At 37.1% G+C, this 19,031-nt stretch overlaps 1 protein-coding gene across 1 annotated transcript in view; it reads right to left on the bottom strand.

Moving 5' to 3' along the window:
• Positions 1-19,031, bottom strand: part of LOC121379504 (fibrinolytic enzyme, isozyme C-like) — a 34,522-nt gene that overhangs the window by 5,279 nt on the left and 10,212 nt on the right. Inside the window, exons 2-3 of the mRNA XM_041508148.1 lie at positions 6,239-6,407; positions 5,308-5,386 (exon numbers count right to left, since the gene is read on the bottom strand). Of these exons, the coding sequence (XP_041364082.1) occupies positions 5,308-5,386; positions 6,239-6,407 (248 nt within the window). The remainder of the gene's footprint in view (positions 1-5,307; positions 5,387-6,238; positions 6,408-19,031) is intronic.

The raw sequence follows: 19,031 nt of genomic DNA, 5'->3' as shown, positions 1-19,031 counted from the left end.
CAAAACAACAAAACGCGCTACGCCATTCATACAGTGTGTAAAACGGTTTTGGTGTTTATTATCGCATGAACGTCAAAAATATAACGTTCAATTCTTAAATCAGCTATTAGATCGAACATACGTTTTAACCACAGACATCCTAGTAAAGAACGTTCAGGTATGTTTATCAACACACCGAAACACATTCCATAGTTTACACGTACATCACGCACGCAATACACGTGCGTGGGGTTTCATTCTCGATTTAGACAATTTCCAGGAAGGTCGATTAATCACTGTGGAACATTATTTCTGTCAATCTTTTTCATTCTATTGATCATACAGTTTAGTCATTTTTATTGTTTGAATTTGCGATTTACTGATAAAAAAACCCATCAACTTTAAAATTTCACTTTTATAACCCTACTGTAATACTGAACTACTGGTTGTAATGTTTGCCCAATTAATTCACTATTATCATATAACTATTCCCCACAGCTAATATACCTTACAATTTTGGCAATTGTAAATTCTCATTAGAGTTCCCCTACTTTTTTTAAAGAATATATACACACACACACACACACACACACACACACACACACACACACACACACACATATATATATATATATATATTAATTTATTATTTATAAAGAAAACATATTGTCGACATTTTAAAAAATATCTTTGTAATTAAATTTTATTTTAATTTTATTTCTATTACTTAATTAATTAATTAATTAATTAATTAACGTTTTTCATTTTAATTTAATTTAATTTAATTTTATTAACTTTATTTTATTTTATTTTATGAACTTTAATTATTTTTTTTTAGCTTTAAGTTATTTTATTAACTTTAATTTAGTTTTAGTTTTAAGGTTTTTTATATTTATTGTGGAACGACCGGCACTTGGAACGAGAAATAGATGACTTCACCGATCCTTTTCCACATACAAGACTGTTCCGAGTTTTATTTCCCTCCTATAAGGGCAGATAACAATAACCGCTCATTAAAAAACCCCACACAGTCAGACTTTTTTCCTTTAATTCAAAGTGAAGGTCATTTCAAAGTATTTCTTGGTCTCCATAAGCTCGAAATAGATCACAATACACGATTAGGGTGGGAAAACGTGACGGTAATCGTTATTTTGACCTCAGTATCATTCCGAGCAAAATTGTTCGGAACGGCCATGTGACTGCTGCAGGCAAAATGCGTCCAGCAGATTAACCTTGGCTTGTGCATGCACTTGCATTCGAGGTTAATCTTGATGAACTAATGTTGGGAGGGTTTTAATCTGCGTTCAGTACATAGGTTTTCTTGTGAGCATCCGCCGTATAGTCCAGTTGTAAAGCGCTTGCTTGATCCGAGATCAGTCTAGGATTGATCCCCGTCCGTGAGCCCATTGGGCTCGTTCTCGTTTCAGCCAGTGCACCACAACTGGTATATCAACGACCATGGTATATGCTATTTTGTCTGTGGGATGGTGCATATAAAAGATCCCTTGCTACTAATGGAAAAATGTAGCGGATTTCCTCTATAAGACTATATGTATTACTAAATGTTTGACATCCAATAGCCGATGATACTTAAATCAATGTGCTCTTGTGGTGTCCTTAAACAAAAAACACAGCTGTTCGCATTCGGTCGATCTCATTTAACATTAAATGCCAAAACTAGTTTAGCAAGCGCTCGCGTCAGATGATGTCATGTTGAGTGGCAGTCATCATACACACAATGCAAGTAGAATGTAGTCAGGTGGAGTGGCAGTCATCGTACAGACAACACAAGTAGAATGTAGTCTTGTGTACAGGCAGTCATCGTACGTACAGACAATGCAAGTAGAATGTAGTCCTGTGAAGTAGCAGTCATCGTACAGACAATGCAAGTAGAATGTAGTCAGGTGGAGTGACAGTCCTCCTACAGACAATGCAAGTAGAATGTAGTCAGGTGGAGTGACAGTCATCGTACAGCCATTGCAAGTACAGTATAGTCCTGTGAAGTAGCAGTCATCGTACAGACAATGCAAGTAGAATGTAGTCCTGTGAAGCAGCAGTCATCGTACAGACAATGCAAGTAGAATGTAGTCCTGTGAAGCAGCAGTCATCGTACAGACAATGCAAGTACAGTATAGTCCTGTGAAGTAGCAGTCATCGTACAGACAATGCAAGTAGAATGTAGTCAGGTGGAGTGACAGTCATCGTACAGACAATGCAAGTAGAATGTAGTCAGGTGGAGTGACAGTCATCGTACAGCCATTGCAAGTACAGTATAGTCCTGTGAAGTAGCAGTCATCTTACAGACAATGCAAGTAGAATGTAGTCCTGTGAAGCAGCAGTCATCGTACAGACAATGCAAGTAGAATGTAGTCCTGTGAAGTAGCAGTCATCGTACAGACAATGCAAGTAGAATGTAGTCAGGTGGAGTGACAGTCATCGTACAGTAGAATGTAGTCCAAGTACAGTCATCGTACAGCCATTGCAAGTACAGTATAGTCCTGTGAACTAGCAGTCATCGTACAGACAATGCAAGTGGAATGTAGTCATGTGAAGCAGCAGTCATCGTACAGACAATGCAAGTACAGTATAGTCCTGTGAAGTAGCAGTCATCGTACAGACAATGCAAGTAGAATGTAGTCAGGTGGAGTGACAGTCCTCGTACAGACAATGCAAGTAGAATGTAGTCAGGTGGAGTGACAGTCATCGTACAGCCATTGCAAGTACAGTATAGTCCTGTGAAGTAGCAGTCATCGTACAGACAATGCAAGTAGAATGTAGTCAATGCAAGTAGAATGTAGTCCTGTGAAGCAGCAGTCTTCGTACAGACAATTGCAAGTAGAGTATAATCCTGTGGAGTAGCAGTCATCGTACAGACAATGCAAGTAGAATGTAGTCCTGTGTAGCAAGTGGCAGTCTTCGTACAGACGAAGTAGGAAGAATGTATACATCCTGTGAAGCAGCAGTCTTCGTACAGACGAAGTAGGAAGAATGTATACATCAGGAGTAGTGGCAGTCTTCGTACAGACGAAGTAGGAAGAATGTATACATCACCAGGAGTAGTAACAGTCTTCGTACAGACGAAGTAGGAAGAATGTATACATCACAGAGTAGTGGCAGTCTTCGTACAGACGAAGTAGGAAGAATGTATACATCACCAGGAGTAGTAACAGTCTTCGTACAGACGAAGTAGGAAGAATGTATACATCACCAGGAGTAGTGGCAGTCTTCGTACAGACGAAGTAGGAAGAATACATCACCAGTGAGTAGCAGCAGTCATCGTACAGACGAAGTAGTAGAATGTATACATCAGGTGGAGTGGCAGTCTTCGTACAGACGAAGTAGGAAGAATGTATACATCACCAGGAGCAGCAGTCTTCGTACAGACGAAGTAGGAAGAATGTATACATCACCAGTGAAGTGGTATACATCGTACAGACGAAGTAGGAAGAATGTATACATCACCTGAGTAGTAGCAGTCTTCGTACAGACGAAGTAGGAAGAATGTATACATCACCAGTAGTGGCAGTCTTCGTACAGACTTATTTTGACTGGTTATTGAAGTGGTTTACTGTACAGGGTGAAAACCAGTCTAGCGTGCACACGGTAGCGAGAAAAGGCTGGGCCGAACTTACACTGTGTTATGTTGAATCACCTGATTGACGTCCCGAACTCGGTGACTGGCCATCCCAGGTGCTGTGTCAGGGATAAAATAAAATAATTAATAAAAAAGAAAGGTGCCTTTTGTATTGGCCTAATTTTCACGCAAAGAAAACCGTTGTCGAATAGTATACAACAAGAAGCAGTCATATTTTCATTGAACTGAATCTCAAATTTGAATACTGTTTTGAATGTCGCATATTGATTGGCTGACCGACCATAGGCTTTCGTCAGAGTTTAATGTAGCAGCGAATCTGATAAGAGTAAGGACAGTGAATTTTAAGACCCTGTTTCAAACAAATTACAAGTACATATCTTAGCAAACACAAAAACAGTACTTTGAAGTGCCAGCCGAAGGTGGACTTCTTCTCATATAGAAGTGCTCCGAAATTCAGTATTTTAAAATGAATATAATTTTAATAAATTTAATTTTATTTAGTTTAGCCGAGGAACAAACTCTATTGGTCATCTGGATGGTTTTTTGAAGACATTCCACACAATAAGTTCAACTTTGGAAACGTATATTTAAGAAATACTGTAGGTATTCGTTTCCAAAGTTGCGCTCCTATCTAGAAATCTCCTGCAACCCACATTACTAATGAAATCGATGGTTGGGAAGTACCGTAATCCTTGAATATAGGCCTGCCTGGAATAGAAGCCTGCCTCGATTAGAGGCCGGATCTCAGAGTGTCGCGAAATAAACAGAAGCCTGCCTCGATTAGAGGCCGGATCTCAGAGTGTCGCGAAATAAACAGAAGCCTGCCTCGATTAGAGGCCGGATCTCAGAGTGTCGCGAAATAAACAGAAGCCTGCCTCGATTAGAGGCCGGATCTCAGAGTGTCGCGAAATAAATAGAAGCCTGCCTCGATTAGAAGCCTGCCTCGAAATTACCGTGTTATACTCGTCACTTCCGTTGCATGACGTCACATTTTTAACCACATGGCGAGAACAGCAGAACAGGAAAATGAGTTTGAAAAAAATAGAAGCTTGCCTTGAATTGAGGCCTGGTCTCGGAGTGTCGCGAAACAAAATAGAAACCTAGGCTTTTATTTGAGAATTTACGGTATATTAAGTTGTGAGAAAATACAGACTTTCTTTGCCTGAATCTGCAGGTGGGGTAAATCGGGTGGGTGGAGCGGGGCGTGCAGTCTATGTACGTTTGCAGTTTCACTCGTTTTGCTTGCATCTAAGACTATGAATACAATTAGTAGAAGTAGTTTTTATACGTCAAAGGACAAGTTCCATTTTGTTTGTTTCTTGTACACACTCATCGAAGAAATTGTTGGGTTAATGCTCCATAAGTAGGAATTAAAACAAACACCTACCCCCTCCTCAAAAAAAAAAATAAACCCCATAAACCCCCCACCCTAAAAAAAAAAAAAACAAACAACAAATCATCATCATTGGTAACAACGAAAAAACATGAATTTTTCAAAAAAAAAAATAAACGACGAAAAAACAAAAACAAAACCCAAATCAAACAAACAAAAAATCAACATCCTATTGGTAACAACCGGTCCATTCACAGAAGTATGAATTTAAAACAAAACCACACCAACCCCCCCCCCAAAAAAAACCCAACTAGCAGCAACCCCCCCCCCCACAAAACCCCCACAAACTCCCCCTCAATACATTACAGGTATTTGAAATGTGTTATATTTAGATACTTGCAATATGAACGTCACTAAGAGCCTTGGGCGTGCCGAGTCTTCGATCTGATTGGCCAGCCACTACCGAAAACAAATGGATTCTGCAACGGAAAGAAAAGTTTATTAATTTAGTTTTTTTGAGGATTTGTAATAAAGAGAATACTGCATGCGTGTCCGTTAGATAACCACTTATCTTACAGATCGTTTAGACATACCTTCGCTTGTTAAACAGTTGGGTTTCGTTAGTTGGGGGGGGGGGGGGGGGGGTTTGGTGGGTTTTTTTTTAGCTTATTCCAACCAGTGCACCACAGCTGGTCAAAAGCCGTGATATGTGCTTCCCTGTCTGTAGGAAAATGCATACAAAATATCCCTTGCTGTATGAAGAAAAATGTAGCGGCTTCCTCTGATGACTACGAGTCACAATTGCAAAATGTTTGACATCCAATAGCCGATGATTAATTAATCAATGTGCTCTAATGGTGTCGTTAAACAAAACAAACTTTAACTATATAATAGCTTAGTGTTTAACCAGTGGTATCGTAATGTTTAACCAGTGGTGAAATAGAGTGTTACTGGGGAAAGTTTGTTAATGTCAATGGAAATCTAGTGTCAAATAGAAGGTAACATAATTAGAGAAAATCCAAATTTGATTTGATAAAATATATTACATTAGATACGAGTGATTGCGTGAGTGAGTCATGAGTGAGTGCATGGTGTGTGCCCCTCCAGATATATTTTGTTAGATATTTGCATTTCTAGGGCCTAATTAACTAAACTCTCACATCTTTACGATCTCGCGCTGTAATACAAAAGACATGCAAGGATGATGCAATGTTGCTTAAGCGAGCTTTGTGAATATGGTCCCTAATCTTATTTTAGAGAAGGGTCGCCCTGAACTTGTCCCCACCCCTACAGACGTCCAAGTTTTGAGCTCCCTGTGGTACGTAACTTACTCTCGTCCGTCCACACATTGCGCCGACGTGAGGATCTTGGTGGAGGACAGTATGACACACCCGCAGGAATGCACGCCGGAGTACCGTAACGAACACGTGTATGGGTAATCAGTGATGTTAGCGTCAGACCCACCAACAATGTAAGATTCTGGCGTCGCCGATGATAAACCTCAATAAAACGAATAAGGAATAAATATGAACACAGTAATATATTAGGCGCGTGTGCAAGGGGAGGATTTTGGGGGGTCGAAACACCTCTCTGCTCAAGCAAATTTTCTTTATTGCCTTCCCTCCCAACTCTGAAGCTGGATGGACCATTCATGATTCTCCTTGTTTTTTAAAATCTGTTTCAATACGACCACAGTATTATAACCATTCTAAATGATAAACAAGTGTCTTTGTTTGTGTGTGTATCTGTATGTCTGTGTGTCTCTCTCTCTGTCTCTCTCTCTCTCTCTCTCTCTCTCTGTGTGTGTGTGTGTGTGTGTGTGTGTGTCTCTCTCTCTCTCTCTCTCTCTCTCTCTCTCTCTCTCTCTCTCTCTCTCTCTCTCTCTCTCTCTCTCTCTCTCTCTCTCTCTCTCTCTCTCTCTCTGTGTGTGTGTGTGCGTGCGTTTTCTGATAGTACTGCTAATCAATTCATATCCCCTAACGGGCCCAACAATTTGTTGCATCTCCTAAATTCAAGGATCATAACTCTGTAATAAATGGGTAAATTGTCATGAAAGTTAACTTGACCCGTAACAGAACGTGATAAAGCTTTACACAAAATTTCAGGTCAGTATTTTAGGGTTTGCCCCTCCTCCCTCCCAAAAAAAACAACCAAACAAAAAAAACCACAATAAATAAATAAATTCCGAAAAACAAATGTTCGTATTTCCTAAGTTCAAGGGCCACAACTCTGTCAAAAATAGGTAAATCGCAATGAAAAATTGATCCGTAACGGAACATGATAAAGCTATACACATACTTTTAGGTCAATTTCTCGAAGCATTGTAAAAAAACCACATCCGGAAATCTATATGTGGGATCCCTTACGGAAATAACTTATACAAACTTATAAGTGGAATATACTTTACTTATACGCCACTTATAAGTGGCCTATAAGTTACCCATATATTGGTATAAGTGAAGTATCAGTGTGTATAAGTATAAGTGAAAAGAATGGTTAACTGATACATCACTGATACTCCACATATAGTTCACCTATAAGTGGTTTATCAGTGGTATAAGTGAACTGGAATTAAGACATTTTTTGTTTGTTTCTATAAGTGAAATATAAGTAAACTATTAGTTTGGAGATAGTCCTTTTGCAAAGGAAATGATGTGTTCCAAATGAACGGGGAAAAAACTAAGTCCAAAACATTTTCATGGTTATTTTTAAAAAATTCATAACTTCTCACAGGATTTATCAAATTCATTGGGAACAGTGGCTAAACAACCAAACATACATGTAACAGAATTTGATAGTATTTCCAATAATCATTTTAAAAATTATTAATATTAATATTAATACACATGATGCTATATGATTATAATTATCCCATGCTACCTCCTCACTTAAATAGACCCTCCAGACTCACCACCTTTCACAATAAATATCTGTAAAATTATAGCTGTAGGGCAGAGGGGTGTAGAGGGGGTGGGGAGTGGGGGGGTGGAGGTGAGCTCCATTTCAATGTTTATTACAATATGGATTTATTTTATCTATTAATAGTAATTTGTATTTACATATAAAAAAAAGTTAATTAACTTTAAAAAAGAAAAGAAAAACAAAGACAACAACAATGACATCAGGAATTCAGATAGAACAAGGGATTTTTATGAGAGGTGCAAAATCCTGAGATTAATAGCCTTGCCATGGTGCAACTTCAAAAGGACTTAATTCAGATACCACTGTGTGGGTCTCCAGTCAGTAGGAGGAAACTACAGAAAAAAAACAAAATGGCGGCACTTGGACATTTTCTTTGTGCACATGTGTTTTGTTAAGACTATACCTCATGTCCGTGGAACAAGTCTATCATACAGGAAAACTAATTTGGTAAGTATATGACTACATGTAGCACCTATTTTTTAATTTTAACACTTCATGTTTTTCATTTAAAAACCATGCATTACAATCATTGTTGGATTTTCAAATAGACAAAATGGCGGCATTCCTTTGTCTGATAAATTCTCTTCATTTATGTTAATGCATGTGCATAGACATTTCATTTAGTGAATACAACTATAGTTCAAACTATAGTGCTGATTATAGTTATTTTGTCACATAAAGGTTTGGTGTTGTTGTTTACATTTAAATATCATAAGTAATTAGTATTAATTAATTAAAATATACTTGTGGTTTCCCTCTGTTACCAACAAACATGATTTTTTTTTTTTTTTATGTCAAGGCAAATTTTAAAGTTTTTAAATCCATATGATCAATTAATAGCTTGGAAGTATTAATAAGTTATAATTTTTAATAAATATAATTTTAATCATTGTGACTATAGGAGCAATGGAGGAACATTTGTGCCATTGTACATTAAAACAGTTTATGTGATAAAACCAACTTGAAAAGCATCATATATATATATATATATATATATATATATATATATATATATATATATGTATTTTGATTAAATGAACTAAAATAATTTATGTAATGTTCATCAACTTCTGCAATTCACAAACACTGGAAGTCTTTAGATATCACCTTACAAAGGGATTACATAGCTCTACTAATTGGGGCAATAAAATGTCTATAGGAGAATCATAATGGGAGTTATCACCTGATCACTTTGTACCTGTCTTATCAAAAGGATGTGTATCTCTACTTCTAGCAGACTGGGAGTAATTAATTTACTTCACACAGTTCTAATTAAAAGCCCAAGGGAAATGGGGGCAGTTGTAATGACTGACATTTTAAACAGTAACATGAAACATATTTGTTAGCTTTTATGTTTGCTTAATACACATATTAATTTTTATAAGCCCAATCATTGCATGTTAATATCATTTACATTAAACTGTTCTAAAGTCAGAATACCTATTGTTCAGAAAAATAAAGATGCTACAGAGAACACCAAAAGAAAAACCTAGGGTCATCATATTTTTTACAAAATGCAAATTAAAATGGATTTTTTCATTTATTCACCAGTTATAATATATCACCAGATGCATACATGTTGTAATGGTTCATGTACTGAACAAATCAGTCTGACTGATGTTTTATTAAAGTTGATCATCGATCCAGCTTTAATATCCTCAACATGTACATACAAATACATGAAACTTATGGAAACATAATCAGTTGAATCAGAGAAATTTATAAACAGTTATTACTTATTTGCATGATTCTTTCTAGTACTTTCCAGAACTTAAGAGTTTAAAAATATATGTATATACATGTATGTATTTTATTTTCTGGTTTCTTCTTAATTAAAATTAAAGTTCAACATTGAATATTTCAAAGTCTGTTTTAATACAAAAATTAACGTTTATTCTAGAGATTTGATTGAATATTTTTTTAAACTATTATTTTTAGAAGTAAAATTGAAAATTTAACTGAAAGTTTTTTTTTTCATGAAGTTTTGATTCCCCACATCTGAAACTTGGTAGGCTGTGATTCTCTAACTTAGTCTTTAAAAACTAATAGAAAGAACTAAATGTTTACATTAAACAATTGCTAATTACATAGCAGATCTATTCAGACTATATGAAATATGTTTTTCTTTTGCAGAATCCCATCTGAATGTTGGATGACATATATCAAGATGGCACTGAACAAGACATAACTGAAAAAAGGGATGTGAGAGAATCCAATCTAACATTTAAAAATAAATATTCATTTATATTATTTATAAAATATTTCTTTGCATATACTGTTCAGATATACATGTATTAGTGGGTCACTTCGGGAAGAATGAAACACTACTTTGTTAAAGACTATTGTGCTTCAATTTTTATGTCTTGCTGACAGTTTACAGATATGGTGTGGAAGTGCTGTCATACTGTACTGGTGACATAAGAACAATAACTTTTTAAAACAATTATTTGAATTAAATGGGTCATGGGAATTCCCATGGTATTCATGGATTTTGAACCTGTTGTTTCACTCTTCTTTTTTCTTTTCTTTTTCTTTTTCTTGACAAAACATTTGTTACCAGTTGGTAGCTTGACCAAAATTGGTGTCCATTTCTATGGGTGGAGATAGGGTCAGTCGCATTAATACAGAAATTACCTAAGAATATTGAAATTTGGCCTCCAGGGACAGATTGCTGCCTAATTTCATTTGTTTAATGATGTCACCAGAGCACTGATTAGTTCATCACTGGCTACTGGATGTAAAAAATTAAATTGATAATTAATTTTGACCCATAGTATTCAGAGGAAGCTCTCTACATGTTTCAAAAGCAGCAAGTCATCTTTTATATGATCTTACCTCAGACAGGACAGAACATACCACAACCTTTGATATTCACTTATATTTCACTTATACTTCACTTATACAGCGTTTTTATAAAATATCAGTGAATCACTTATACTTCACTTATACAGCAATGTTTGTAAATATCAGTGAATCACTTATACTTCACTTATACTTCACTTATACAGCAATGTTTGTAAAATATCAGTGAATCACTTATACTTCACCTATACTTTACTTATACAACAGTTTCTGTTAAATATCAGTGAATGATTTATACTTCACTTATAGTGGGGTTTTTTGTAAAATATCAGTGAATCACTTATACTTCACTATACAGCAATGTTTGTAAATATCAGTGAATCACTTATACTTCACCTATACTTTACTTATACAGCAGTTTGTGTTAAATATCAGTGAATCACTTATACTTCACTTATACCTGGTACTTCACTTATAAGTCACTTATATATATCTAACACTTCTGTTAAATATAAGCGAATGACTTACACTTCATTTATATATATGGTTAACACTTCACTTATAGGTCACATATACTTTGTATAAGTGATACCTCATTTGCATACAAAATCCTAATCGTTTACTTATAAGTCACTTATACTTGAAAAGTATTAACGATTTATACTTTACTTATAAGGGAAAAATATAAGTCATTTCGGTAAGGGATAGGCGAACGGACATACAGACAGGACGGAGATGAAATCTATAGTCCCCATCAGGTTAGACCGGTAAGGGACTGAAAAAAAAGAAGAAAAAACAGGAAAAGGAAAATAAAAAAGGGAAAAAGATCTATATTGACAAAGCATATGACATGAAATAGAACATTAACAGCCATTTACATTTAACATTTTAACATCCAAAAGTCTTCAAAATACTGTACTACTTACCAACCACAAACAGGAGAAACAACAGCCGCATTATGTTTGACTACAACCGACTACTCCCGGTAATGGTAAAACATTCATATACTAGTACTGTTATTAGAAAAGATAGGGGCATATTCATGTCAAGTAGGTACTGTCGCTGTAAATGTGGTCAAGTTGACAACTTTATTGCTGTCAGCTGTTGATGACCACGTAGTTATGAGTGGTGTAGTAAAACACGAATAATCCAGACCGCATTTTAAATATGGTTCCTAAAAAATATGTAACCGCCGCAGATAGTCGCAGATATTATTTCTCTGATTTACACTAGAATGTACTGCTTCTTTCTACAAAACGGCATCTTTGCACCAAGCCCTTACTATATATATGGTTTACATTGGTGGCTTTAGGTCGAAATATTTTTAAATGGTCTGTATTATGTGTGGAACACGCTGTGAAATGACTGGCAATCCAAATAAACACAGTCATATTCGTACATTGCATTTTGCGCGTGAACTCTTTTGCGACTATCACTAAAAACTGAAGTCATTTCGAACTACCCTACTTGACGTATGTAAGGAAATGTTTTATTTAACGACGCACTCAACACATTTTATTTACGGTTATATGGTGTCGGACATATGGTTAAGGACCACACAGATATTGAGGGAGGAAACCCGCTGTCGCCACTTCATGGACTACTCTTTTCGATTAGCTTCAAGGGATATTTTATATGCATCACCCCATAGACAGGATAACACATACCACGGCCTTTGTTGTACCAGTCGTGGTGCACTGGCTGGAACGAATCGATGTATGTTTAAACACGAATAATCACAGAGGTAAGTTCTTTATCGAGATGTTTATACATTTTCAGTAGGTTGTTGGAAAGGCGGTCAGCCAAGTGTGTGATCTTAACAATATGTAGTACAGTACAATGCAGTCAGAATTTTTATAGTTTGTTTGTTTGTTTTGTTTAATGACACCGCTAGAGCACATTGAGTAATTAATCATCGGCTATTGGATGTCAGATATTTGGTAATTCTGACTCATACTCATCAGAGGAAACCCGCTACATTTTTCTTAATGCAGCAAGGGATCGTTTATATGCACCATTCCACAGACAGGGTAGCACATACCACGGCCTTTGATATACCAGGCGTAGTGCACTGGCTGGAACGAGAAATAGCCCAATGGGCCCACCGACGGGGATCGATCCCGGACCGACCGCGCATCAAGCGAGCGATTTACCACTGGGCTACGTCCCGCCCGGATTTTTATATTGAAACCTTATAGCACTAAAGCAAATAACAGACGGCTGGGTCAAAGTTACTTTTGATAGCGCAGTTAATACTAGCAATCCATTCCTGCCATTGGTGGTAAATGAGATCGTGTTTATTCTGTTAAAAATAGATTACACATTTATTTTATCCAGGTTCACTGTGTCTAGTACCTTTGTACACGAAATATGTATGTAACGTACCTGTAAAGCTATATTATTACATTAGTGTGCGAAACTAGAAGAGGTGTTGTAAGAACATCCCGTTGCACAGAACATGAGACATGTAAAGCTCCACTTTCATCACTCAATACTTTGTGGGAGGGGTTGTAAAATTCATATTTATGTGTCATAGTTTGATTGATATATTACACCACTCCCCCCACCCCATCCCCGATGTCACATATACTACCTTTCATTTTTCTTGTAAGGGGTATCTTAATCAGCACGTTCAGTCAAGTAACCACAAAGAACGACCTTTAAAAACGTCAGTATTTGCTACTGAAGGACTCTGAAGGACATTAAATGGACTAGTCTGAGTTTGCAGCCACTGTATGATGTTTCCGAATGACATACTCTTTTATGCGACTAAAATTATGTATTAAATACAATCTCTGTATACCCAATGTGTTTGTTGTCGTGTGCTAATGTTTGTACCCATCATTTGTCGTTTTACTTCGTATTAATATTTTGTTTTTCGTACGTACGAAATTATTAGATTAACAGGACAGACACTGATATTCTAAACAAGAAAATGTATTTAATATGTAATTTTAGGCATCAAAAAAGGCTGTGTTAGATGACAACAAACATCTTGCTTATACAGACACTGATATTCTAAACAGAAAAATAGCTTTAATATGCAATTTTAGTCATCGAAAAGGCTCCATAAGTCAAAAATGTGTTACAATGGCAGCAAACTCTGGATAGTACCTTAATTTAAAGGCTTAGAGTTTTAAAAATGAATTAAAAAAATGAAACAAATTGAAGAAATATTTGTTAAAAACGATACCTCAGCATATTTGTTTAAATTACGAATATTTGAGTTTTAAAGTTTTAAAAATGACTTTAGGAAGGAAAAGAAAAAAAATTAAATTTTATTTGAAGAGACTGTCATAAATTTTCTGTCATTATTACGATGTTTCTAACTATCAGGCTTTTTAACTACTAATACTATATATTAAGAAAACAATTGTTTAAGATATCGGTGTATGTATATTTTATCTGTTTCCTGTAATGTTTATTTCCTGATATTTATTTTGTATATTAAATTATTTGGATGTAAAATTTAGGATACTATGAACAATAGGATATAAAATTAATTCGATAAACAAACTTTCGAAATGGACCTAAAATGTTCATATTTGCATAAATCAAATTTTAAGATGATATTTTATGAACCACGATTTCGTATATCAATATATGCCCGTGACAGTTTACCTGTAATCTAATACCTAACTACTTTCCCCGAATGACTAATCTAATCCACATGCGCACTATATAAAAATGGTTACGTTAACGTTATGACAAAATAACAGCAACAACAACATTATATTAATAGTGGTATAGAAATATCCTTTTAACAGTTTGAAAAAGAAACATTCTTGTTATGTAAGAGGTTCAAGTGATTAAATGCGTGGGCCATGGGAAACTATTCAACAAATATCGCATGCATGGTTTCCAAATTACAAAACTAGAATGTCTAAACATCAGTTAAGTAACAAACCCGGAAGAAGTAAAACAAAATTATACAAGTTATCAAATTAGAAATGTCCAAATAATAATAAACTTATACGTCGTTGACGGAAGCTAACACTATGCTGGTGCTATCGCCTGCTATCACATCATATTCACCTAACGTTGGGCGCAAAAAGCAGTTCAGCGAGCGTCCGCGATCGTTCGGCCTCCTAAACATAAGACTAGTCGCTCTCAGGCTACGTGCAGCCAGCCTGAACAGAAAAACGTCCGCTAGACTGGTTTATGCGCTTCACGGTAAACCAAATGGCCAAGCTGGTTGAATTTGGGGCAGGTTTTCCACTTCGCTATCCTTGAGCCACGCCATTTTGCAACCATACAATGATCCTTGTTCTGTCCAAGTCACTCGGGGTTTGTTGTCTTGGTAACATGTTGGAGTGGTGAAGCACTGCACTGGTTCCGCTCATTATAAACATGTACTGATGGGCACTGATCAAAGCAAGAAGTCAAATCGTGCACGTGCACCTCGTTATGATGATCTAATATGTTCCCGGTGGAAATGGAACGCAGGTCCTACGGACCCCAGTTCCTAGGAACAGTAGTCCTCTCGGACCTCCATTTCTTAGGAACCATAGTCCTACCCGGACTTTCATACCTGGTTTATTATTAACTTGTTTTTTTCCTATGACTTGTATTCCTTGCTGACTGTCCAGTAGAAAATGCTGACATTTTGAAAAAATATCCTTTGTTTCACACTTTAAGTAACAGCTGTGGTGGCTGTACTCATGACGGGTGTACTTATTCTGTCCGGTGCTGGTATTGATTTAGCAGACTAGTCTTGGAGTGGCAGACTAGTCTTGGAGTGGCAGTCCTTTTTGTGGCGATGCAAGAAGGATGAAATCTCTAGTAAATGATCTCCTCGGGAGTGGCTGTCCTCCTATAGACGGGGCACTGGATTGAAATTCATGGAATCAACCACTAGTTTGCCAATTGTCCATTAGATTTGGCATGAATTCCGGAATTCCGGATATGGGTTAAAAATTCGCCCTGAAATAATGCATCGTGCGGAGACACGGCCCTGATTTTGTGTTTCGGTTTTGTCGTTAGATTCAGTATGGTAGTCATAAATCTCATGCGAATAAAACTGCTGCATTTGCATTTACTGTGTACATGTAGGCAAAGTTATAGTGATAGTAAACTTAAAAATTATTTAAATAATTCCTTCCTGATTATTATTTAAATAATTTTTGGCAATTAAAAAAAAAAATATATATATATCTACTCAAAAGAATTTAAGAGTCAAAATTTTATAACCAAATAAGTTTCAGAGTGTATTAGATTGATGATGTAAACTACACCAATTTTTTTATTTATTGTTCCATATTTACAAAAAAACACAAATAAACGTCACTGTATACAAGAAAGTCAAATGACATGCTGGCAAAGTTGAAGGTTGTCAAACATGGATTTTACACATTAGAACATTCGTTTAATAGTGTGAGAATCCACCCCTGGCGCGAATACACTCGACACATCGTTGCCTCATGCTGTTGATCAGACGTCTGAAGAACTCTTGGGGAAGGCCTGCCACTCTGCCATAAGAAGTTGACCCAGATCATGAAGGTTGGCCGGAGGGGCATGGTTATCCCGAACTCTCCTGCCTAATTCGTCCCAGCCTTACTCTATTGGGGCCAAGTCAGGCGAATATGCTGGCCAATCCATCCTGGCGATACCTTGTTGTCTGAGAAAGTCCGTTACCACCCTGGCGCGGTGGGGTCTGGCATTGTCATCCTGCAGAACTGCCCCGCCGCCAATCTGCTGAAGGTCTGGGAGAACCAACGGCCGGATAATCTCATTCAGATAGCGGATTCCATTCAGATTGCCATCCACCACATAGAGGGGGGTCCTGTGGTGGATAGAGATGCCGCCCCACACCATGACGCTGCCACCACCGAACCGGTGACGTTGTCTAACGTTAACGTCAGCGAAGCGCTCCCCAGGACGTCTGTAGACACGAACCCGACCGTCGTTGAACTGGAGACTAAACCTGGACTCATCAGTGAACATCACTCGACCCCACTGAACACGTTGCCACCGCAGATGAAGCGTGCACCAGTGACGTCTGGCCGTTCTGTGACGTGGTAGGAGTGGTGGTCGAACAGCCTGGCGACGGCAGCGTAGATTATTGGCTCTCAGACGATTGCGTATGGTTTGATCAGACACTCGAGTTCCAGTCGCAGTCCGCAGATTGTCACGTAATCGGCGTGCAGTGGTTGTGCGTTGACGTAGAGCCATATTGGTGATGTAGCGTCCTCTCTATTTGTAGTGCTTCGGGGTCTTCCCGAACGTGGATGATTTCGAACAGAATTCGTTGCTTGGTACCGTTGCCACAGTCGGCCAACGACACTCTGACTGACCCCAAGTCTCAGAGCAACATTTCTTTGCGTATTGCGATCCTGAAGCCAAGCAATAGCCCTTCCTCGATCTTCGATAGTCAGTTGACGTCGTACCATTGTCGAATTTGGAGTGTGCACCGTACACGAACGCAAGCTCCAATTATACGGAAATTCAGCATTGGGAACATGGAATACACGTGCAAAGCGTGCAAATGAAGCGCTTTGTGAAAAAGCAAGTTATGGGCACTTAGCAGACCTTTCGCTTTCGCCCTAATTTACGTACAAATGTAAGCATGTTTTCGCCATTAGAACTAGTCGACAGTGTCAATGACAGTGGATTTTAATTCATTTATGGGTTGCTTAGACCCACTTTCGTCAACATGGAACAATACCATGCGTGACATTATGGTCTAGCTAATATAATTGACATTCAAAAAATAATGTCGAAAATATCGTCTGACCCTTAAATTCTTTTGAGTAGTATATATATACCCGTTTTAAAATGCCGTCCTTATTAACGTATTTAGAAAGGTATAAATATTAACATGAATTATCCGTTGTTAAAAATGTGCTTAGGTGTCTTAAAGCTGCTTTCTTAGATATGCAAGAGCCATATTCCGCCTTTTTAAAACATGTATTTATGATAAATAACTACCAATTAGTCAATCCCATATATAATGTTTGCATAGTTAACTAAAAAAGGCCGATATTGTAATGTGTTGTTACTCGGAATGAACAGTCTTCCCCAAGAAATCCCTGGATTAAAATACAACGTGCAGAGAATATATCACATATCCCCTTTCGCAAACACCTGATATGAACACTGTTTTGACCGTGATTCATTATTACATGTCATCACCGCTATATTTATTACAATGAGCTCTTCCCAGTGCTAGTTTTGATTTAGTAAACTAGTCTGAGAGTAGCAGAGCTCTGTGAGCAGTGCAAAAAGGATGTCTTGTCCAGTAAAGGATATCCTCGGGAGTGGCTGTCCTCCTATAGACAGGGCACTAGATAGAAACCCATGGAATCAACCATTATTTTGTCTTGTCCAGTAAAGGATATTCTCGGGAGTGGCTGTCCTCCTATAGACAGGGCACTAGATAGAAACCCATGGAATCAACCATTATTTTGTCTTGTCCAGTAAAGGATATCCTCGGGAGTGGCTGTCCTCCTATAGACAGGGCACTAGATAGAAACCCATGGAATCAACCATTATTTTGTCTTGTCCAGTAAAGAATATCCTCGAGAGTGGCTGTCCTCCTATAGACAGGGCACTAAATAGAAACCCATGGAATCAACCATTATGTTGCCAAAAATTGTCATTGGACTCTGCATTAAACAGATATACAGTTTTGTTGTTCAGATCCATTAAAATAGCAGCCAATTTTTTTTTTTAAATTTGCATTTTTTTTTCTCTTCAGAAAGTTCACACATATCACAATGTGCACATTACATAATTATATATATATATATACATTATATATAGGAATATATAACAATACAACGGGAGAGGGAATAAAAACAAATTTGCAGGAGAAAAGGCAATATTAATCCCTGTTACATTACTACTGAAGGGATTCAGAAAGCATACATAACCAAATTGCGCTCTAATATAGGCTTTTTGATTTTCCTGAAAATTAGTGTCTTGTAAGACAATAGATAGAAAAATCTAATTTCCTAAGGTAGTTAAAAATATATCTCTATGTCTATCAACATCTCCAAGTCCCTGACAATTCATCGACATTTTAACTGCCATAATGTATGTTATTTAAAGACTTAAATAAAGATATCTAGTACAGGTCTCTCCATATTAAGCTTTGCTATAACTGTTATCAGTTTACTCACGTGTTATGCAAAAATATTGATGATGTTTAGCATAATGCACTTTATACTTGAAAGAAGATAATGTCCTTTTTTTTCTAACACTTTTGTCAACCCTCTTTTGTGGAATGAATTGTAAAAAGGCACGACTGATTTTCGCCTTGTTCCTCCAATGCTCATACGATCCGTTTCATGTTAACCGGTTCATCTTCCTTGTGATGTAGAACGATACCAATAGTCTAGTAGTGTTTGAGGTAATCAAGTGGGGTTTCGAGTTAATCAGTATATCAGAATCTGCTTGTGC

This window comes from Gigantopelta aegis, chromosome 8, assembly GCF_016097555.1.
Source record: "Gigantopelta aegis isolate Gae_Host chromosome 8, Gae_host_genome, whole genome shotgun sequence".
Classification (NCBI taxonomy): Eukaryota; Metazoa; Mollusca; class Gastropoda; order Neomphalida; family Peltospiridae; genus Gigantopelta; species Gigantopelta aegis.
The sequence above is the reverse complement of the archived record's forward strand: the minus strand, read 5'-3'. Positions and strand labels throughout refer to the sequence as shown.